Genomic DNA, 25257 nt, shown 5'->3' on the forward strand with positions numbered 1-25257 from the left:
AAACATCCAATGTTTTGATGTTGTATTCACAATAATCTCCAATGTTAAAAATGGTTGTAATTTTAGAACATTGTGCAATTCCACTGAACTTTTAATTTTAAACTACAGACTTCTTTGTATAGAGCATATAGTTCATATAATTGAGGAGCAAAACCAATACGAATCTACCATTCAGGAGCTTTTTCAAAATTCTTGTCTTGAATTACCAATTTTCATTAACTTAAAATTTCGAGAGTTTGACCCCTACAATTCTGTGATTCTGCAAAACTCCAAGATGGGCGCGTATGCCAGATCTATCTAATTCCTTACAATCAATGGAAAAGATTTAGATTTAAATAAGTATAGGGATAAGGCATGTTCAAATGAAACAAAAAGCTTGTATGCCTGAAATCACTAGGAATAAATTTACTGATCACATTCAAAATCCCCCACCACAAACAGCCTCCAGGAATGACACTATTAAGCAAAAATATTTATAGCTTGGTTTTGATGGTCTTTTTACCTTTTTGGGAATATAAAATACAGGTTTCATGTCTTGCTGTGTTCCTAGCATGAAGAAACTATCAGGAAGCTGACTGATAATAACTTCATGATTGAAAATTATCTAAATCTAAATCATAACCCTGCAAACCCAAAATTAAATGGTTTATGATAGTTGTCACTACTTGTGTGTCACGCACCAGAGAGTGTCATGCCATGCTACAACATCAACTGAGAACGAGGATCTTTTTTGTCTAAGCTGTTGTCTAGATAAGTGCTTACATGTTTCCATGACAACCCTTGTACACATTACTTATTCCTCTTATTGATACCTGGCAGGAGATCACACGTGAAACTCCACTGGCAACACTCCTTTAGTCTTTCCTATCAAAAATATGACACAAGAAACATACTCTCAAGGACTTAGTCTACCTTAAGCCTTGCCAGTTGCCTTACATTACAGTTTAGAAGTAATCTCCATTCACTCAGCACCTTCCCCTGCCTCTATGGATTTGTTAATTATCACTACTTATTATTCTTCTCCACCTGCAGAAGATCCATAAGTATCTTAAGAAAAAAGGAGACAGAATGTTCTCACTGCTTGTACCTGGCTTTCTCAAACATGCAAACTATGCAATCAAAAAGCCCTCTGACAAAAAATACTTTTGTTAAAAATATAAAATCACTTTATCAATTCACTGTTGAGAATTATAAAAATCAAACTGTACTTACTTTTGCTCATTACAGAAGAGTATACATTCTCCATTATACTAAGAAATTTGCCGTTAGTAACCAATCCACCAGTCCTGAGAACAGTTTGAGAATATGTGGGTATACCAAATATAACTGACCATACTTGCCCATTTCAAAAATGTTCAAAAGTTTCAAAGTTTCAAAAATGGCTAGAAGTAGAAATATGGAGCTAAACAGCAAAGTTATCACTTTCAAAGTGACCCCAAAGAATACAAAACACAACCTTGTAAGAAGTCTCACCATGACTGAATGTTTTACACTTTTAAGCAAATTAGGCAGCAGATACCTGGGGACAGGGATCTGAAAAAAAACAGGTTAAGCAGCATTTCCACTCAAAACAAAATGATGTTGCAAGATGGTTAATCAGACAGTTATCTGAGGTTTTCCATCACTCCTTCCACAGTAACAATCTAACAAGCTATACTGTAAAATATGTTCTAATTAGTTTGCTAAAAGTTGTAATTTAGCTGTAATTGTTTGTTTGTCCCAAGAATTGCTAACATCTTTAAATTACAGGTGTAATGCAATTACTCTTCACTAATTTTAAAAGCAGTCTGAGCTCAGTAACATCTCCAATTTGTAAGCAAAACAGCAGCACTATAAATCAAACAGATAAAAGTCACTATTTGGGCCAAACATGAGCAAATTAGCAGTGAATAAATATAAAGATCTTTGGATTTCTGTATGTTACAACTATGGACTTAAGTATTCATTACGTTTCATGTCACTCACATCGGAGGATAGGATGACTGCTGAATTGTGGTAATTTTATCATCTTGTTACTCACTATTAGTAAATATCCACAGATCTTAAGATGACATTCATGTTCCTCCTTCTGAAGTAAAGACATAGGAAAGCCACTTTCTTGGTGTTACAGAGTTTTCACATAGGGCCTTACAGTGGAAATGGCACTAAAATCTCCCACCACTGTACCACTGAAGTATGACATAAGGGCAGGATGTTGGATGAGCACATGATAATTACTTGATAGCAGATTTGGTAAAATTAATCTCTCTGTATAGTGTAACAAAATACAACAGAATACATCTATAGTGCACTGCCAAGCTAATAAAACTCAAGAAACATATTGTATTTAGCAGTTACTAGCTCAGGAGGTTTTAAATGTTTTTATGGTTAACAATGTTATGCTTACAGTAACATACATCTGAGAAACAGAGAAAGAAATTAAAAAAAAACAAAACAAAACTCAACATAGGTTAATCCATATTAGAGTCATCCAAACTAGAGTGAGCATGTAAAGCATACAATGATCTGCTTATAAATAATATAAAGAATAAAAATAATATAAGAATAAATATAAGAATATATAAATATAAATAAAAATAAGAATATATAAATAATATAAGAATGAAACTTATTCTTGTCAGCTTCCAGAATGATATAATCATAGAATCGTTTGAGTTAGAAATGAACTTAAAGATCACTTTAGTTCCAGCTCCCCTACAATATGCAGAAACACCTTCCAGTAGATCAGGCACGTCCAACCAGGGGCCCATAGGGCCATATGTGGCCCCACACAATTCACAATGCATAACGCACCCATTGCTCCGCAACAGCCAAACCATCAGCATGCTATTAATGCTGTGTTGACTAAAAGCAGGACATGGGGAGGGCAGTGCTGTGCAATGCTGACTCAAGTGATGGCAAATAATTGAATGCATTTTGATACATTGGCTAAACACAGGGCTCTGAACAGTGAAGAATACTTTTTTCCTCTGATAAAGGAATTTGAAAATAGAATCATAGAATCATTAGAATTGGAAAGGACCTTTAAAGGTTACCTAGTCCAACTCCTCTGCAATGAACGGGGACATGCATAGCTAGATGAGGTTGCTAAGAGCCCCATCCAGCCTGACACTGAATGTCTCCATGGATGGGGCATCCACCCCATCTCTAGGTAACCTGTGCCATGGCTTCATCACCCTCACCTTTACAATACTTTTTCCTTGTATCCAATCTACATGTTCTCTCTTTAAGTTTGAAACCATTTCCCCTTATCCTATCACAACAGGCCTTGCAAAAGTGTCTGACCCCTTCCTTCTTACAGCCCACTTTAGATACTGGAAGGCTGCTCTCAGGTCTACCTGGAGCATTCTCTTTGCCCAGTTGACCAGCCCCTTACTGTTTTTGCAGGGAGATGTTCCATCCCTAGGATCATTTTTGCGGCCCTCCTCAGGGTGCACTGCAACAGGTTCACAGCTCTCTTATACAGAGAACTCAACCTCTCGACACAGTATTCCAGGTGTGGCCTTGCCAGCGCAGAGTAGAGCGGCAGGATCACCTCCTTCGACTTGCTGGCCACACTATTTTTAAAGCAGCCCATGATACAGTTGGTTGTCCTGGCTGTGAGGGTACACTCCTGGCTCATGTCCACCTTGTTACCCACCAGCACTCCTCAAGCCCTTTCTGGCAGGGCTGTGCTCAACTCTTTCATCCACAGCTTGTACTGGTAGAAAGGGTTGCCTCAATCCAGGTGAAAGATCTTGCACTTGGATTTGTTGAATCTCATGAGGTTTATCTAGGCCCACTGCCCAAGCCAGTCTAGGTCTCTCTGGATGGTATCCCATCCCCTAGGGATGTCAACTGCACCCTACATCTTGAGGTTTCAAGACTGCAAAAAAAAAAATCAATTTACATTTGGAAGACCATTTTCAGTTGATATAAATACACAACCCGCAAACTTTCAAATGGAATGTACAGAGCTGCAATCATATATTCAACTATAAAATCTGATCATGTCTCATTACTGGACTTTCAAAATCCTTGTAGCAAAGAAAAATATCATTTGCTTCACAATCACACTGTATTTCATTAATGATATTGATATTTTGCTAGGACTGCTCCAAAAGTAATGCTTCTTGTTCTGCTGCCCCATAACATCAAAGATCTTGCCTTTGAAAGTTGTCAGAGGTCCCAGAATTGCAAGAGTCAAGACTCATCATCTCCAAAAATGTGTTTCTTATGACTATCATTTAAATACCAGACTAAGAAGTTGCTGGTGATGCATTCTAACCAGGTAATGACTGAATTTTGAATGAATAACTTAATTTTCTGATTATATCCTCAGTGTAGAAGTAGTTGTTAATGTTAACACAGGGAAATTAAACAACTCTTAAAATAAAAGCAACAGAGTTCCTTCTACCACTCAGTATAGGATGTTGTTTACATTTTTTTAGTAAGGAATTGCTTCTGGAAGAAGCAATGTCACTGCAGCTCAACAGTCACAAAATGACATTTTCTTGTAAAAAGTATCTCCCATCTTTCCACACACTTACCTGCAACATTTTCTTGCCAAATGCACAATCTCACTGCTTCAGCTATAAAAACTTATTTGCCAGGCTTGAAATATGTGTCGTTCACCTAAGCATTCACTGACATCTTTATCTCCCAAATCCTGTTTGCATCCATCTTTGTGTGCCTAACTACATAGGATCAATTCTGGGATCAAATCAACATTTAAAATTGAAGACAGACCTAGTCCTCTTTTAAAGATTTTTATAAAAATGGAGACCAACTGCTTACAAGTAGATTCACTGTCATCAACCAAGATTTGGAGTGAGTACAGAAAACCTAAAACACGCCAGTGAGCTTGCTACTTATCCTTAATTTCAATTTTTAGCTGGGTGTCAATTATTACATTCAATCAAATTTCTTAACAATAAGTCTTAATGGGGCAAGGGCCCCTTTGCATTTCTTTGTAGTGATAATGGGGGACTTGCTGGGGCCTACTAACTTTTACTAAAGTAATAAAATTGCCAGAGATAATTATGTCTGTAGAATTACTGAATCCAAAAATCTCTAATAGGAAGAAAATAATCAATCATCTAGAGGTCTTAGGGGAATTAAAGGTCAGTTGAGACCTTTATTCATACCTCCGGAGCTGTTTCATAAATCACTGTCTAACTTTATAATCCAGCTCACCACCTGTAAAATATATGGAGAAGTATTTCCTGTTTCTGCCTAACCCATTTCAAATTAAACTCTCAGCTGCTAGGAGCACCTTTCACTGTTTCTTCATTCAGAATCTCATCAAACAAACCTGCTGGGATATTTCTCAGCAATTTTTCAACTAAATTAAGGAACAGTTAATGACCAAAACAAGCACCACAAATACTATTTAATCTTTCAAGCAAAAAACAACTCAGGGTCTGTCCAGAATACAAATGATATTGTCATGTGTATGTAGCAAGCTCTGATCTCCCAAGGTTTTTCGTAAGTGTATATAATACTAAGCAAACGTAATTCAATAAGGCTGTTTTTCCCTTTTATGCTCTTGAGTTTGAAAGTTTCCTTTGCTAGACCTGCCCACAATACCACCTATAACACAGATAACCTTGAAGCAGCTAGCTAGAAAATACATTTCATCAATGACCAGCCATAAATCTGCACACATAACGCAGCAAAAAGAGTCACCACTGAAATGAATGTCACTTCTGCTAGCAATCTCATAAGTTGGGAGACACTACAGGGCAGCAACAATGAAGGAGTAAGCCTTCCTCTCCCCAAAGCCGCAATTAAGCAAGAAAGTATGCTGGAAGTCATTATTAAAGTGGTGCTTTAATTATGGATTCTAGAAGCAGTTTAAGAGTAAGTTGAAACCAGCAACAAGACTCTTGACAAAATACCAAGGTTCTTTCAACATCTAAGAAAAAAATCCACCTGCTGACCACTCAAAAATCTGAAGTCATGTTAGTCAAATGGTGCATGCTAGCATAGTGCTATCTGATTTATAAAAGCAATAACTCATATAAGTGAAAATGAAACCTCTTAGCTTTCTCTGACAGAGACTGAAAAAGAAAGCAAGTAAGTAATCAAAAGTTATTACAGAAACTTGATCATAGCCTGATTAGGACCTTTGCTTCCCCAACAGTAACTCAAATTTTGAACGTGTAGGGCAGGTATGACATTAGAACCAGTAAGGCTAGAAGCAGACAATACACAGGCAAATACAGGCAGATTTGGGGCAGCAATAAAATCATATGACATTCATTCTGACCAAAAAAAAAAGAGGAAAAGAGTAGAGGGAAAGAAATGGAGAAAGCTTTTAACCTCCTCATTTCTTTCATATTTCTTTATGATGTACACAGCACAGCTTTAAAGGACAGAAATTGTCTCATTTATGTAATTTCACAAGTGGGAGACCAGATGGGACTAAAATAGTGTTGTTTTCTTCCTTCTATATTAATTCTATGTACTTCCTCTTTGAAAGCTTGTTGAAAAACTCTTCAGAGATCTAGAATCAGGATCTAACTGGTGTTTTCAGAGTTGATTAATAGGCAAACAGAAACCATTCAGATCCAAACAGAATTTTTTTCTCCTTTCCATTGTTTTGGCTCTCCTACCTACACTCCTGTTATAGGTTCTCTTGCTCTGCTGAGAGTTTCCCAAGACACAGATATTGAGATAGACAACATCTATGGAATTGTTATAAACACAGACACAAAAAAGGTGGGACATCACCAAAAAATATCAACCTCAGAAGTACAGGAGGTAAAGTCAACCTTGAAGAATAACAAATCTTTTGCCGCCTTTGGCGTGCCACCTTTTGAGACAGCAAGTACTTAAGCTTTCCGAATGCATGCTCTGCTTCAAAAAGGACAAATCATTTGAAATAAACTGGGGATGGGCACATAGTGACTGCTGAGCTGCACTAACACTTTTCCAGAAGCAAAAAAAAAAAAAAAAAAAAAAAAGTTTAGCCTCAGAAAAATACTGTGAAGCAGTGTAGCACGTACAACAATGTACAGAACAGTATACTGTACTAGAGAACACAATTTGCTGCAGCTTGAATGCAGGACTGATAAGATCAACTTTTTTGTCAGCTTGTGCCAACTGCACCTTCAGGTTGAAAGGCTTACACTGACAGCTGCAGGACAGCTTACCAAAAGTACTGAAAGAACTGTTTGGTTTAAATGTACTCAATGGATACGATTATTTTGCTGTACTCAGCACTTGTTAGATCATACTCAGAATGCTATGTCCAGGTTTTGTCCTCCCAGTTAAAGAAAAATATTCAAAACTTGGAGATCATCTAGCAGAACACCATCAAGATCAGTAATGTGCAAAAGCTGCTGCACTGAATTTTTGTGTACATAGAAAAAAAAATGAAAACAAACTGAATGAATTGAGAAATACTGGAATAGATTAGCAAAAGAAATTACGGAATACCTCTTCCTTTAAATACTCAAGGCTCAGGTTGATCAGGCCATGGGTAATACAATTCAACTTCCACTTGCCTTCCACTCAGAAAAAGGCTGGACAAGATGATCTACAGGAATCCCTACCAACCTAGACTTTTTCTGTGATTCCATAATCTAAATGTGTACTGTGATCTAAACATCTGCTAAGTACTACTTATGCAGTAACCTTATTTTTACATTAATTTTTTTCTGATTCAAATATAAAAAAAATATTAATTTCTCTGCCTTCTGCAAGTATTAGATATCATGTTGGTTTATTTATTTATCATTTATACTTTTTTATTATCTGGTGTGGAGTCATACAAGAACATAAAGACACACAGACTCTAGCTGTCTCTGTCCAAGTTAATTTGGAAATGAAGTGCAGGGAACACCATTGTAAAAAAAACAAAAGCTCAAGGTATGTGACAGGCAGAATTTTTGAGCTCATGGGCAATGTCAACGCATACACAGCTGAACAGAGGCCACCACAAGCCTATTGGACTTTGGAGTGTGCTACATGTGGACTTGCAAGTCCTTGTCCCAAATAGCTCAGTCTGCTAGTCTGAGCCCTTGGCCCTCTATCAGTGGTGCACCCATTGGAGATACTTAGTTTTGGTGGCTCAGCTTGCCATGTGTATCAAGAGGATAAAAAGCACTGCTCATATTTACAAACTGTCAAATGGATAAATACATTAACTGGTCCTAAAGGACTAAGTCTTATAGAAACAGATGTAATGTCAATTTCCTAAAACAGTGAAAATTGATTTGAAGGCAATCGGAATTGTAAGGAAGAATAATTAAGACAATACAGTTTATTAGTTAAATTTGAAAAAATATCTTCACAACCAAAAGACACTGTAAAAGAAAAGGCCCTCTTTGTGAATATGACGAGCTAGAATAACTGGAATGGGGGCTGAGGGAGTATGCAGGACAGTAAGATTCCTATCCAGCTGATTATTTTGAAACTACTGAGAAATGACATTAAATTAGATGTTTACATTTCTGAATTACAATTCAGGGACAGAACATCTCTTACCTGCTTAAGAACATAACTGATTGGAAGTTTTCAAAGATAATAAAGAAGAAGAGATAAGTCTTGTGAATAACTCAAGCTATCCAGCAGTCACACAGTTGCTAACAAAATATAAGCATTCAGTTTATATGTAAGAAAAGTGTGCGAACAAATTAATCAAGAACCCTAACAGAAGAATATAGCTCTGATTCAGAAGTAATCTTCCTAGTAACTGAAAGTTACAAGCAGAATTACTAGAAATCCATATAAGTCAGGCCATCTAAAAAAAATCAGAGTACATGCTACAGGGTCAGACACAAAAAAATCAATGAATCCTATGTGGTCAGTTGCAGAGATCATTACAAAACTGTTCATTTTATTATACGGATTTTATTTAGTTCTCTGAGCTAGCAAATTAAGCGAACACAAAATATTACGCTGCCAACTCTTTCATTTTTCACCATTTCAGACTCAGTGATTGTACTATATAGTATAGAGAGATGATCATACATGACAGAATTACTCTGGGTAACCAGTTCCACAGTTTATCCTTACACATGCAGAGTAAGCTACTTTGTTAAAGTTAACATGTTTTGCACTGTATGTGCTTTTAAGTAGAAATGTGCTTAAAAGCAACTAATACATCTCTGCTTATAACCAGTAATTAAACCGATGAATCCCTTCAGCTTACAGTCATCTGTTCAAAATCTTCTTTGGAAGCTCATGATTTTCTTGTTTCAGTCCACTTAATTGTACTGAACTTAAATAAATAAATAAATAGACAAATGAAAAAGAGAAACACTTATTTTAGTAAGAAAAAAAACAACACCCGTGAGTCACAAATCCTTATAGTGTTTGGAATTAATAGTTCTGTAAGTAACAAGACACACACCAATCTGTGCTGATTTAAAATCCTTGCAACAACTCTCAACACATCATACATTTCCCAATCATGTACGGTTGATTCAAGATGCTGCTCTTAAGAATCAACAGTCATGTAGTCATTTTCTACAATTTCAACCTACAGCAGTTGAAATTGTACCTGAATGCACTTAGGAACTATGGAGAAATCTACAAATAAATAAATAAAACACAGATTCAGTTCCTGATTTCTCATAACTTGTCAGTATAATATTCGAACAAAGACACACAGACACTTACATATGCTTGAAAATACACTGAAGTACTATTTCAGGTGCACTGATTAGAGAAACAGTACAACGGTTTACATTAAGGAGAGTCAGAAAATGAGCAAAAGGAAGGAGTAGCAAATTCAGCCTGCAGTGAGAACCGAGTAGACTTAACAAGAACCCACGGATGCACAATTTCTTCCCCACTAAAACAGAAGTAACAATTTTTTTTGCAAACACTCCTGACTCTGAAAAATCATTTCTCATTTACGGAGCTTAATAACAAACATAGCAAACATAAAGAGTAAAATAAATTGCATGTTAAATATAGTGTGCTTAAGCTTGCATCCCCTCCAAGGCAGAAAAGAGACACTGTCTTACTGTGACACTAAATGTTTACAAGAAGGTTCAGACTGGTTACTAATACTATTGGGATCTGGCTATGACTTCATCCATGGCAACCATAAACATCACCTGGATATATTGTAATCCTCTGAGAAATCTAGCATTATCTGCTCTACCTAAGCAGTGATAAACCTGTTAATCACGGTGCCCAGTTTTGACAGATACCAGAGAAGATGAATGACACATGACTTTCAAAATACAAACTGGCAGCAAGGCCAACAATATTCAATATCCATAGTATACTGGATGACAGGAGTAATTCAGTGAGGTTTGGACACTAATGTGAACTTTTGCTCAGCTCAGGAAAAGCAGCAGGAAAGAAGAATGATCATCAAAGTCCGATTTCCAAACTCTTGGAAGTTCAGGTATCTGCTGAATATATATATTCAGCAAGCCTAAGCAGGAAGATACTGAGCTGAAGGTACCAGACTTAGAGCTAATTTGTTTCAGAAAGTTGTGAAATTACTTTGGGTTCAATGTCCATGGTCATTTCTGTAAACGGACATTAGCATTATTAAGTTTGATGTTACCACCCCAATAAGTTCAGTAAATACATTCAGTAACACACTTCCAGCTGTATTAGATCCCTCTACTTTGTTTGGAAGGTGTCATTTATTTGTTTTTGCAAGATATTTAAAACAGAACCCTGGATACTCATTACAATTCCATCTTTAATTCAAAGCTTCAGTGAGTTGCTGAAAGTTTAGGCAATCTTATTAATGATGTGAGAGGAACACAGGAGCTACAAAGTATACTGTACCAAATTATATGCGACAACTTGGCTGCCTCCTGGAAATGTCCTAATTTTATATACAGTGAAACAAACTGAACTTTACTTTCCAAATTTGGACTGCATCACATTTTTTCTACCCAGGTTCCATTCTGCACCAGCAACATTTAAATAAGACAGACTCTTGGACATTCTGATAATGGAGTTACAAGCTCATCCTACTCTACATGCACAAGGAAGATTATACCTCTTTGGATCAGCATTTGCAGACTTACTTTCAAGGAAGACAGCAGGAAGACATACAAGGAATGTGCTAACAAAGGCCAAGTCAAGAAACTTACTGGTATGATCTAGAGGACTCTATGGGTCTGGAGGAAAGTAAGGAAAATTGCAGCTATTATGCTTATTCATTATTATAATCATAGCCTTATAAAAGTTGATATTATAGTTATTTTTTAAAATTGCAGGAATTAAGACACAGAGGGTTGAACATACTTGCTAAAGGTCAGAGAGACAGTGGATATACAGAATAGAACCTGAGTCATATTCTTAAAGAAATAAGTCTAACTCTGGGAGTTGGAAGACTGGGGACATGTTTTCCAGTTTGAAAGTGTTATTCTATTTCTCACTTTCAATGACTATAAGCTTCTTAATACATAAATGAGGAAACTATGTACAGCAGGCTACTCTATATCAGATGCACAAAACAAACCTGCATTTTAAGTTATGAATCAACTGACCATTCACCCAAAATAACAAGCAGAAGTGGCCCTCCCGACCTACAGCTAGAGGAAGAAACTCCAGGACTGAAGGAAAAAAAAATAATTGAAACAAACAAAAAACCCAAACCACCAACTGATTAAAATATGATGTTATTAAAGAGTAATAACTAAGAAAAACACTGTGAAAAGTGATATATCAGATGTCCCCCCTATCGAGTTAATCAGCTTAGACTCACTTCCCTAAAAACAGTTATGGGGCCCCTGCCGCGAGAATAAAAATGTCTAGCTCAGTTCTGAAGTAAGCTTCAGTATTTTAAAATAAACCTAGCCTCAGGCCTCCAATAACATTTAACTGTTATGCTATAATGATATTTATTTTTAATGGAGTTTATTCACAACATATTCGTTAGGACATGATACTGTTTGAACTACATATTACTTTTCCTTATCCTTCAAGACAAATCACTGACATGCAAAACATTTTTTAGCTAACTATAATCCAACATTGATGTGTACATTTGCATAGGCAACCTAAAGAGTGGTATACCACTTGAAGGGGAAACTAAAACTAAACCGTGGAATCTTTTCACAGCTTCTCAAATTCATATTAAAAATGGAGTTCTTCTGCTAATGTGACTGAAAACAGTCTTTAGAAAATTAGGACCACCTCTTTTCCAGACTTCATTGTATAGCTCTGAATAACTTTTATTATTATTATTTATTTTTAGTACTCTTACTTTCATGGGATTGTACTGCAATTGTTATTCTGCTGCTGTCTTATGACATAACAGTCAAAATATAACAGAAATAAATACCTCTATTATGTCAAGGGACAAGCATCTCAGGGTCATTCTCTGCCGGTCTCGCCTTGTCATTATTCCGTGTCAATAAATGGAGTCATCAGATAATGCAGCCAGGGGCAAGAGAATAAAAGAGAGAATTTGAACGTGCTTCCTGTTCTAAGATGTCAGTAATTTGCAATTTTTCTCATTTCAGGGACAAATCATCTGCCCCTCTTAAGCCTCAGAGATTAACTTTCAGTTATGCAGAGGGACAAAGCCTGCTCACAAGATTTAACTGACCAACAGGCTCAGATACATAGTTATATATATCAAAATATATATAGTTCCCCCAATAAGACACATTTTATATTAAAATTAAAGCAATGTTAAGTGTATTATAAATGCCTCACTGTATGTGCATTCATTAACCTTAATTGATAAAACAAATTAAACTTCTGAAGTCTGTTTTTTTTGCAAAGTTCTCTGCTGAAGTTTTAATAATTTATTTCTGCTAGTTCAAATTTTACTTTTTAATTTTCATTTTGAAATTCTGATGTCATGAATAAAATTTATTTTCAAAATTTTTGTGTATAAAATTTCCATTATATACACAACATGATTTTCTGATACAGTCTGTGAAAACAGTTTCTATAAACCTTTCCTCTGATTAAAAAAAAATGAAGTGAAACCTATCCTATAAATACATGCAACCTAAACTTTTTAATTTAATGAATACCTCTCTTGACAGCTAAGTTGCTATCAGTAAAAGCAAACATCAGTACTGGATTTCTTCTGCAGAGCTACACAGGGAGCTCCTCAATCTCCATATCTTTGTTCATAAACATTCTGAAGGCAAACTAAGTCAGCAAACATTTGCATTTACCCCATCCCTTTACAAAACATATTACACACTTAAGATAAATTCAGTGTAAATCATCATCCCAGCCACATTTAAATACTATAAGCTTCCTTAACCCTCAGCTCAGACTTCCTTAATCTCTGAAAAAAACCAAAGCCAGATGGCCATGAACAACTGCTAAGAGGACCACAGAGCTACCACCTGTAACTCTTAGTACTATGGTGGAGAAACACCTTCTGTTTCAACTTACTGCTCAGCCACACTTAGATCAAATTGCTGTGTGGAACTCTCATGCAATCCTTCCACATTAGCTCATTCATCTGCTTTAAGCTTGCAAAAAATGTATTTTTTGTTATGAATCTAATTCAACAAAACTTATGTCCTGTTGGGCAGAAATAATACTCCAACTCTTTATCATATTTATTTCAGCAACAATATGCTTGCCACACAGAGACAAGAACATGTATGTGTGTATGATATGTATGTGCTATATACAAGGGCTGCTCTAAAAGTAAAGCCTCCTATTTTATTACATTGGCCCATGACATCAGAGGCAGGTGATGGTGGTACGGCAGTAGAGATTGAACCTTCCTGCCAATGATCCATTACATTCTGTTGCCATGTGACAGATGGTAGGAGAGTGGCAGTCTGACAAAATGGCGTCTGACATGGAAGTGCATATGAAGCAAAGGTGTGGAATTGAATTCTTCAACGTAGAAATAATGGCACCCACTGACATTCATCAGTGCTTGTTGGATGTTTATGAAGACCAGACAGCAGATGCTATCACAGTGAGGAGGTGGGTGGCGCATTTTAGCATTGGTGACAGCAGTGTGAAAGGCAAGAAACAATCCAGGCAACCATGCACAGATGTCACACTACAAAATGAAGAGCATCTTGATCAGCTCATCCATGAGAATCTGTGGATTACAATCAGGGATATATGTATGGAGCTCAATATCAGCACCAATGCACTGAAAACAATCCAGTGTTGCAACACTGGAACATTGCAAAGTTTGTGCGATGCTACGAAGCTGAAGGTGAGAGTTTCCTGAACTGTATCATCATCACTGATGAGACAAGGTGTCACCACTATGAGAAAGAGTCCATGAAGTGGCCACATGGGAGTTCCCTACTGAAGAAAAAGTTCAAGAAGCAGCTTCTAGTAGGTAAAATTAGGAGAACCATCTCTTGTGATAAGAAAGGGGCGAGTCTTCTGGATTTCCAGGAACCGATACAAACCATGAACTCTGAATGCTACACCACAATGCTGACTAAGCTAAAGGCTCAGAGTTCCAGGCCAGAGAAGAAGATAACTTTTCTCTTGCAACACAGTAACACCAGGCCCCATACCAATTTGAAGACATTGGAGCACTCTGCTAGTTTTCTCTTAACTGTCCTACCACCCACTTTACAGTCCAGATTTGGTGACTTCTCTTCTGACTTCCACCTGTTCAGGCTCATGAAACATGGATGGTGTGAGCAACACCACCATCGTAGCAGCTGTGAAACAGTGACAGTGGGTCACGTCTGCTGGTGCAGATATTTAAAAGCAAGGCATTCAAACTCTTGTGCATGGCTGGCAAAAATACACAGCTAATGATGGTGACTAGTTAAAAAACAGTATTTTGTAGCTGAGAATTTGTTCTGTCCAATAGTGTTATTGTGCTACTTGTATCTGCTGTGGTTCCGTGGAAATAGGGGACACTACTTTTAGAATGACTTACGTACAAGAAAGCAGAATGTCTACCTCCAAAATTTTCCCATTAAACCAGCACTGGAATTTCAACTCACAAAAGAACTAATAAGAATTAAGAAGTATTTCAAGAAATTGCTCCAGTATCTTGTAAAAGTTGCTTTAGAAAATATTAATTTACTGTCTACTTCGTATCAGAAACTCACTCCTCATCGTTATAACCAGGAACTATTTTCTCTAGAGTTCTTTACTAACTTTTTTCTATTTAATTCCCTTTCTCTGAGCACCTCTTTCAATTCTCAAAAAGTGAGTCCATTTGACAGTCAAATGCCAAGTCATCTCTCAACTCCCACTGAAAATATGAAGAGATGAGCATGAGACTAAGTCATTCAGTAACTGATCATCTCTCTTTCACTTTGAACTTTATGCCACTTCCTTCCATTGCAACTATCTACTTGCTTTCCAAATGCACAATTGCCTTACCCTTTCCTCTGTACTTCTGTTTGTTGACAGTAAAAATTGTCAGATCCATCTGCAATTCATGTTTAAGAACTTTTTTAACTAAAAAGACAGATTTTTAATTATTGTTTTCTAGCTGAGAATTTGTTGTATCAAATAGTGTTATTGTGCTACTTGTGTCTGTTGTAGTTTCCATGGAAATAAATTGGAGGCATTACTTTCAGGCTGACCTATATCTATGTATCATAGAATCATAGAAAGGCCTGGGTTGAAAAGGACCATAATGATCATCTGGTTTCAATCCCCCTGCTACCTGCAGGGTCACCAACTACTAGACAAGGCTGCCCAGAGCCACATCCAGCCTGGCCTTGAATGCCTTCAGGGATGAGGCATCCACTACCTCCTTGGGCAACCTGCTCCAGTCTGCCACTTCCCTCTGTGTGAAAAACTTCCTTCTAAAATCTACTTGAACCTCTCCTGTCTCAGTTTAAAATCATTCCCCCTTGTCCTATCACTATCCACCCTCATCAACATCTGTTCCCCCTCTTGTTTATTTGCTTCCTTCAAGTACTGGAAGACCACAATGAGGTCTCCCCACAGCCTTCTCTTTTCCAAGCTAAGCCCAGTTCCTTCAACCCTTCTAAATAGGAAAGGTGCTCTAGCTCTCTGATCATCTTGGTGGTCCTCCTCTGGACTCATTCCAAGAGTTCCATGTACTTCCTGTACTGGGGCTCCAGGCCTGGATGCAGTACTCCAGATGGGGCCTCACAAGAGCCAAGTAGAAGGGGACAATCACTTCCCTCTCCCTGCTGGCCACCCCTTTTTTAATGCAGCCCAAAACACAGTTGGCCTTCCGGGCTGCAAGTGCACACTGCTGGCTCATGTCCACCTTCTCATCCACCAGGACCCTCAAGTCCTTCTCTGCAGGGCTGCTCTCAAGGAGATTTTCCCCCAGCTTGTATAAATACCTGGGATTGCCCTGGCCCGAGTGCAGCACCCTGCACTTGGCCTCATTGAACCTCATTAAGTTTTCATGGGCCCACTTCTCCAGCCTGTCCAGGTCCCTCTGGATGGCTTCGCTTCCCTCCAGTGTATCAACCATACCGCTCGGCTTGGTGCCATCTGCAAACTTGCTGAGAGTGCACTCGATGTCATCATCTATGTCATTGATGAAGATGTTGAAGAGCACTGGTCCCAAGACTGAACCCTGAGGGACACTGCTTGTGACCAGCCACCACCCTAACACAGAACGATTGATTGCAACCCTTTGGCTGCGTTCCAGCCACCCAATTCCTAATCCACTAAACAGTCCATCCTTCAAATCCACGCCTCTCCAATTTAGAGAGAAGGATGTGGTGAGGGACCATGTCAAAGGCCTTGCAGAAGTCCAGGTAGATGACATACACCACCCTTCCCCCGTCCACAGAAGCCGTCACTCCATCATTAGAAGGCCACCAAGTTGGTCAGACATGATCTGCCCCTAGAGAAGCCACATTGGCTGTCTCAAATCACCTCTTTATCTAGTATGTGCTGAAACATAGCTTCTAGGATGATCTGCTCTATGATCTTCCCAGGCACAGAGGTGAGGCTCACCGGCCTGTAGTTTCTGGGTCTTCCTTTCTTCCTTTCTTAAAAATGGGAGCAATGTTTCCCTTTTTTCAGTCACCGGGGACTTCACCAGACAGCCATGATTTTTCAAATATGATGGAGAGTTACTTAGCAACAACATCAGCCATGTCTTTCAGAACCCTAGGATGGACATCATCTGGCCCCATTGAACATATGTTCAATTTCATGAGGATGACTCAGACTTGTTCCACTGTTAGTGGGACAAAAACCACTCCCCACACCCTCACTTAGAGGCTCATGGTCCTGGCAGACACAGGAAGCCTGATACCCATGAAGACTGAAGCAGAGCACTCATTGAGTACCTCAGCTTTTTCTATGTCTGAGGAAGCCAGCTCCCCATTACCTTTCATCAGAGGGGGAACACTCTCCTTGGCCTGTCACTTCCTGCCTATGTATCTGTAAAACTCCTTCTTGTTATCTTTCACATCCCTTGCCAAGTTCAGCTTCATCTGCACCTTTGCTTTACTAATCCTATCTTTACACACACAGACAACAGCCCTGTATTTCTCCCAGGATACACAACCCTGCTTTCACTTTCTGTACATTTCCCACTTTTTTCCCAGTTTAAGCTGCAGGTCTTTGCACATTCACAACAGTCACTTGCCTCCCCTGCTCAACTTCTTCTGCTGGGGGATGGAGAGCCATTGCGCTCTCAGAAGGGTGTCCTTAAAGAGCTGCCAGCTTTGTTCTGTACCCACGCCCTTAAGGACAGTTTCCTAGGGGATCCCACTCAACAGTTCCTTGAGCAGCTGGAAGTTTGCTCTCCTAAAGCACAGGGTCCTAGCTCTGCTTTTTGCCACGCCCGCATTCTTCAAGATCACAAACTCCACCAAGGCATGGTCACTACAGCCCAGGCTGCCTCCAATCTTAACCTCTCTAATGCTCTCCTCTGCAATTTATATATATTATATATATATATTATATATATATGCATACATAATTAATCTTCAAATATGTGTGATCTGGCTGACAGGCAGAAGGAACACAGTACAGTTCACTGGCACATGTGGGGGAGACTAAATCTTCTCCATGTCAATAAGCAAATAATGGAAAAAAACATCCTTCTTTAGGCCAACGCTGAGAATTGTTCAAGGTAACAGGGTCCAGAGTTCTTGGACACCAGAGGGAAACACTGTTCCTCATTTTTCAGTAGATGTATTGAAGAACTACTGTAGCACTACAGTAGAACAATACTTCCCAGAAGCCAACCATTGTGCTACTACAAATCTTGAACAAAATAGCTTTCCATAGCTTTATGGAAAGTACACTGGTCATTCAGATTGCCCATTAACTACTTCATTTGCCACATAGCTGCTAGACTGGCATCTGTTTAAAGACACTTTGGAACTGCTTTCAATCTCTGTTTACAGTTGCCTAAAAAAAGGGTTTTTTAATAAAAGAAATCACTTTGCATTACAAAAGATGATTGTTTCTGCTCAAGAGCAGGCACAATTTCATGGTTCTGGACTTCTCTTTCTAAATAAAAATTCTGAAGGATTTTGCAGTGGTGTACTACAATCCTAGACCCAGCCCTGTCAGCAATGCTGGGAAACATGTTCTGTACTTAACAGCTCAGTGTGCTGAAGACCAGGACTAATGAGACCAGGCAAACCTGGGAATGAGGAAAAAGAGTTGAGAGGAAAGACAGGACTGAAAAAACAGGGAGTGCTTCAGTACAGAGTAGAAGTAGGAGGCAGTGGCAGAGCTGCCTGGGAAGCGCAGAGCTGGGCTAGCAGGAAAGTTTAAGGCAGGAATGAGAGACACCAAAATTTTCAGAGTTAGCAATGAACACATACACACAGTCAAACACCCACAGCCTGTCAGCCATAATATAACAAACAAAGGTTCCAGGTGCAAAGCCAGAGGTGGCAAACTACAGTACACTTGTCTATAGCATGCTTCATTCTTGCTCACATTTCCATGAGTAAAATGAGATGGTCTATTTACTTGAATGGTTGAAGACACAGGATAATAACATAGTCTGATTACAAAAAACAAGAATCTAGCAAGACTTCAGTCCTCTCGAATGATGCACAAGATGTCAAGTTTGGCTGGCAAAACTGAATTCAAGTCAGGTAAAGAGAAGAAAGGAGGAATTTAATACAGCTAAGGTGAACAACATAAACCAGGCTGGTTGATCAAATTTCTGTTGTAACTAACGTCGAAAACTACTTGACATCTTGTACATTAGTATTTTTCTGTAATTATGATTCTACAGAACTATATTTATTCTGTATAGCATAGCTCATAAAAAAAAAAAATACGTTTTTGGAATATCGGAGATATGAGAATGTTTAATAACAGAAAGAAAAGTAATATAATCCTAATAAGAAAACACATGTATTTTAGCAAGTGAGGGCAAAGAGATAACTAATGACTGATCACAGAGAACACAAATAATGATATCAGAAGAGCTGTTCCAAAAATAATGGCAACAAGCATCATATGAAATAAATGCTTCCAAGGCGCCACAGTAATGTAACCTTCAGGTTGAATAAAAGTGATTAATTCCAGGAACAGTTACAGCAACTTCTTGGTAGTGTTTGTATACAAAAGATAAAAAAATAAAAACATACAAACTTGGATGGAAACTTCTTCATTCCTTTTTTTCTATTTCTTTCTACTTAAGTAAGATTCACACAATTTCAGTGGTTGAAACATTTCAATCTATTACTGTTAAAAGATCACCGTTGCTAAAGTGGTTCAATGCTAGACCAAATCTCCCATTAATGCTTGCTCCTAAAAGTTATTTCAGTAAGTGGGTCAGATGAACAGAGAAGCTGCTAGTAAGACTCCAAATTTGAACACTGATGACTCCAGACCACCTAAACTGTACTGTTAATGGCCCTTCTTTTTAAATAAACCTAGAAAAGATGTCTTTGTTTATTTATAAGGTATAATGTATATTTCTGGACCAAAAAAATTAATGATATTGTTCATACATTCAAGTACTGTAGTCATCAGGAAAACAGTGACCTTTGCTTTTAAATGAAGCAAACTATTTCATTTTCAGCTGTATTCACACACTGAGTATTACAATTAGTCTGTATGTTCCTCAGCAATACTGTTCACTCAAAAATGCCTAGCTGCCAATTGATTTGAACATCTCCTCCCTTCCTTGTACCTCACATCATTTTGTTCGAAGTAGACATTATGCTTTTAATTTGCTTGTTGAGGCATCGTTACAACTCCTCTTGCCTCTTGGCTGACGGAGGAAAATCAATTTTGATCCTTCAGAAGTAAATGCAAACCTCCAATTTCACATATTAATGTGAACAACTACAGCTACAGGCTGAAACTGAGCCCAGACTACTTCATCATTCCAGTTATTTCACATTTATGCTGATATTGTAAGAGGTTAGAAAATAGGCAATTCATTGTTTTTAATTGGAGAAATGGAACAGAATTTCCTTCAAACAAAAAGGCAGCTTGTGAATGAAGTTTACAATAAATAAATGACATTTATGTCAACAGCGAGAATGAACTTGAAAATTATATTTAACTACAGCTTAATAAATTATGAAACCTGTCACCACAGGATTTTAATCCTACAGCAATTCTTCTCTTCCCGAAGAATAACAGTTTTTCCATTTCTCAAATAACCCAGTGAACTGTAAGAATGTAACATATTAGAATATTGAGTTTCAAGAATTATTAGTTGAATCACAGAAACCAGATGATAATAAAGATACTAAAAATGTACATTTTCTCATTAGGCATGGATTTAATACTGAATGTATTCCATGCAAGTATGAGAGTCAGGGCAAGGAGGGGAGGAGGAGACAGATGGGGGGAGGGGAAGAACTTACTGTAGTGCTTCAAAGATGCACTATAAATGTAATGCAGCAGTACAGACAACACTAACAAATGAAGGCAACTGAAAATGCAGTACTCACCCAAAATATCAAATTGAAAAGGAACATCATATATTTCAAACAACATAGGCAGCCTCTTGTCATGTCGCACTTCTTAAATTCTAAAAGGAAAACAAAGGATAGATCCAGGTAAAAGACCACATATTTGCTGCCTTTAGGTGCACTGTATTTGTCACTTTTTATGCCAGTCCCAGTCCCAGAACCAGTCGCGGTTTCGACGCCCGTGTGGTTCTGCGTGCGTGATCCAGCTGTACCATAGAAAGCTCCAGCAGTAAAACCTCGACCAAATTGCTTTCCTGAGGTAGAAGGTTTAGCAAAATCTGAGTCTTTGCTATCCAAAGATGGACTCCGGTGAATTGAAGAATCCTCGCTACTTGACTTCTCCATGATTTCTCTTTCCATAGTTGTCAGATTCAATGTACAGCATCTCTCAGTATTAAATGCAATGCAATAGAGGCTTTCTGTATTTCGCTTCTCTTTTTCTTCATACATAAATCAGATAATTACTGCAGAATTTATTCACTGCATTGTTGCTGTTCATCTATTTTTTATAGCAATGCAGGCTGTACTCTATCCATAGCATGGATTTATTCATTAATATCCTATCCATGCACAGACTCATGATTTATTTTGATAAATCAGATACGCTGAACTTCAGTTTTTATTCAAGAACCACAGGCTTGTCTCTCTGCCCTTATTGTACAGCCCTCTAATCTATAGGCAGCAGATGGTCCTTGCATCCATTTCCAAAAAGCTTCCGCAGTACACCTGGGAGAACACTCTGTAGCCTGACCACTTTTCCTGCTCTAACCTTCCCTCTCTGAGTCTGTCTGTTTCACACACTGTCTTTTTTTCCCATCCGTTTACAGTATCTCATTCAGTAAGCAGCTATCAGAGTGCACTCTGTGTTTCACTGCTGTTGATGTGAAATCAGCAGCAACTGCAACCACTGGGCATTTCCCACAGAAATCCCTGACCTAATAGCAAATAATAAATCCACCCTCTTTCTTGCTCCTCCCCTCTGCTTTCCATCTGACCAGTTAGAAGAAGCCTTCTCCCACAGGGCACGCCTCCATGACACAGTGTCTTTAATAGGATTAGAGTTACTCTTGACTATACAAGTGCACAACAGAAAATCTATTTAAATGTCAAGTACTGTTTAGCTGTTTATGAGCTAGAACTGTGAGGTAATAGTACTTTTTCAATGCAATCAAATTATGTTAACATATATATTAGACAGCCAAGAACTAGCCTCCCTCTATGCACAAAATGAACACTGACTAAACAAACAGAATTTTCTTTAGGCTTAAATATCATGGGACAAGGTACTGGAACAGACTAGCAGCCAGCATACACTGAACAGACACATATCTCACTTATGCATGCACTCAGTGACACCGTCACCTCTGAAATAACTAACCATAAGAAAAGCTGAGCTGCTGTCTCTTACAGGATGATCAGTGAATTCTTAAAACTCTTGAAATGTAAGGATATCTAAACCTCCATCTATTTACAGTCTGCTTAACTAGTAATTCAGAGATTATTTTTGTGTATGCTAATGTATCATCCTATGCTGTAAGTAGATTATGAACTAGAAATACTGACCCAAATGTCACATTTCTTTTCCAGACAGTAGCACAACATGCCTGGCAAGACCTTGAAATAGAGGAGGCAGGAGTGTGCATGTGTGTTGTTGCCAATGCTTGAGGGAGGGCAGGGAAAGGGGCATAATTCTGGTCACACTTGGTGCTTTCAAATTTGTCATTTTGTCAAGACTGTAAACACACCACAAGGATGTTGCAAAGGGAGAAAACATTTAAATTGTAAATTATTGTTTTCTTTTTTCAAAGAAAGGATAATAAGAGGCCACTACAAAAGAAATACAACTACCAGGGGAAAAAAAAATGCCAAATTAGAGCTGATTCTGTGAAATTTATTTACTCTTAGATATCTACACCCAACAGCTCCTTAAATTTCTGTTATTTTTACATTGCAACATTGGAACGAACTTCCTAAAGCAGTTATGTACCTTTATTGATAGGCTCTTCCTGTGAAAATATCCTTATTTTCCTGTGAAAATAACCTTAAAGTGCTTCATGCCATGAAATACTTAGCATTCGTGAATGTAAAATTCCTTCTCCATGTTTGAATAACATTTTAGCAGGCAGGCCCAAGGCTTTATTAAGCATGCTTATTCACTCTGTTTTTTAGAAGTCATTTCAGAATTACCCGTATCAAGTTTCTCCGTCATAATTGCAACTATATGATAAAGACTAAGAAGTCCACATGAAACACTGCAGCAAAAAGTTTCTGCACATAACACAAGGAGAAAAAAATCCAAAGATGTTAAAGCTTGGTATGCTGTGACCAGGAATCTGCCTGAGACACTGAAACTTGCAGGATAAGCAGCATTCAAAGCACAAAGCAAATACCTATCGTTTTAGAAGAATGAAAACACTCTTCTATTTGAAAATTTACTCGAAAATTCACTGATTATGAAGTTATGCCATTTCAATCCTATGCTGCAGCTAGTTACTTTCACAATTTACCAAAATAAGCTCTCAGCAAAAATTAATGTGAGATTGCACAGGTTGTCTACAGTCTAATATATTTTTTTCTGTTTACCCTTTAGTTTGCTGTAAGATTTACACTGACAAACTAAAGACAAAGGAGTTGGATATTCAGAAAAAAACAATGTTGTGTATTTGTGAAAAATACTGCATTATAAATATCTGCCTCAAGTACTAACAGCTACACTACAATAACAAATTATACTCACCTCAAGATTAAAGAAGGATTATTTTATAATGTACAAAAAATCTCCATAAATCCAGTCAGAGTCTGTAAATGGTAGAAACATTTATATTGCTGGTTAAGAAAAAGCTTTTTCCAATTTTTTATTAGTAGACCATCTTGATTTTTTCACAAAATTATAGAATCACCAAGGTTGGAAACGACAGTCAAGTCCAACCGTCCACCTATCACCAATATTTCCTATTAAACCATGACCCTTTGTACAATATCTAAACATTTCTTAACACTTGCAATACCTCCTGTGAAGCACATTTCAGCACCTAACCAATCTTCTGGAGAAGAAATTTTTCCTAACGTCCAAACTGAATCTCCTTTGGTGCAACATGAGGCCATTCCCTCTATTCTTATTGTTAATTATGCTGGAGAAGAGGTCAACACCCACCTCGCCAGAGCCTTCTTTCAGGTAATTGTAAGAGTGATAAGGTCTCTACTGGGCCTCATACTCTCCAGACTGAACAATCCTAGTTCACTCATCTGCTCCTCATAAGGCTTGTGCTCTAGACCCCTCACCAGCTTCATTGCCTTTCTTTGAACATATTCCAGGGCCTCAATGTCTTTCTTGTACTGAACGGCCCAAAAATGAACACTGTACTCAAGATATGGCCCCACCAGGGCTGAGTAAAGAGAGACGATCACTTCCCAGCTCCTGCAGGCAACATTATTTCTGGTACCAGCCAGGATACCATTGGCGTTCTTGGCCACCTGGACTCACATTCAGCTGAGTGTTGACAAATATGCCAGGGTCTGTTTCCTCCACACAGTCTTCCAGCCTTTCTGACCCAAGTCAGTAACATTGCATGAGATTACTGTTATCAAAGTGCAGGGCATGGCATTTGGTCTTGTTGAACTTCATTCTATTGGCCTCAGTCCAGTGATCCAGCCCATCCAGATCCCTCTGTAGGGCCTTCCTACCCTCAAGCAGATCCCTCCGAAGATTCCCCTGAACTTGGTGTCATCTGCAAATTTACTGAGGGTGCACTCAATACCATCATCCAGGTCATCAATAAAGATATTAAACAGGGCAGGATCCAATACTAACCCATGGGGAACACCACTCGTCACCAGTCACCAGCTGGATTTCGTGGTCATCATTCACCACCACTCTCTAAGCCTGGCTATCCAGCCAGTTCTTTACACAACAAAGGGTGTACCCATCCAAGCCATAAAGCTGCCAGCTTCTCCAGAAGAATACTGTGGGACACAGTTTCAGGGGCTTTGCTGAAGTTTAGGTAGGCTATGTCAACAGCCTCATCCACTTGCTGAGTCAATTGCAGAAGGAGATCATGTTGGTCAAGCTGGACCTGCCTTTCATGAACCCATGCTGGCTGGGCCTGATCCCCCATGGCACATGCCATGTGATATCATTCAAGATGTTCTGCTCCATAACCTTTCCTGGCACCAAGGTCAGGCTGATGGGCCTGCAGATCCCCAGATCCTCCTTACAACCGTTCTTGTAGATGGGAGTCATGCTGGCAAGCCTCTAATCCTCTGGAACCTCTCTGGTTGACCAGGAATGCTAACAGACAGTGGAAAGCAGATTGGCAGTTACTTCCGCCAGCTCCATCAGCACCCTCGAAGGACCCCATCCAGTCCCATGGACTTCTGACAGTTCAGGTTTCTAATTACCTGAATTGTGGAGGGGTTATTCTGCTCCCATCCGAGACTTCCAGGTCACGGGGATTACCTCTTTGACCATTACTTGTAAAGC

At 38.5% G+C, this 25257-nt stretch overlaps 1 protein-coding gene across 7 annotated transcripts in view; it reads right to left on the bottom strand.

Moving 5' to 3' along the window:
• Positions 1 to 25257, bottom strand: part of TSPAN9 (tetraspanin 9) — a 159494-nt gene that overhangs the window by 47072 nt on the left and 87165 nt on the right. For 4 of the 7 annotated variants that reach the window (XM_003202598.5, XM_085234423.1, XM_085234413.1 and 1 more), the window contains one exon: positions 20757 to 20836. In XM_003202598.5, the coding sequence (XP_003202646.1) occupies positions 20757 to 20836 (80 nt within the window). Of the gene's footprint in view, positions 1 to 12250; positions 12302 to 20756; positions 21680 to 23514; positions 23558 to 25257 lie in introns of those variants that run through there. The other 3 variants (XM_010717138.4, XM_010717113.4, XM_010717144.4) reach the window with 3 other exon arrangements.

Source organism: Meleagris gallopavo, chromosome 1 (genome assembly GCF_905368555.1).
Source record: "Meleagris gallopavo chromosome 1, MGAL_WU_HG_1.1, whole genome shotgun sequence".
Lineage (NCBI taxonomy): Eukaryota > Metazoa > Chordata > Aves > Galliformes > Phasianidae > Meleagris > Meleagris gallopavo.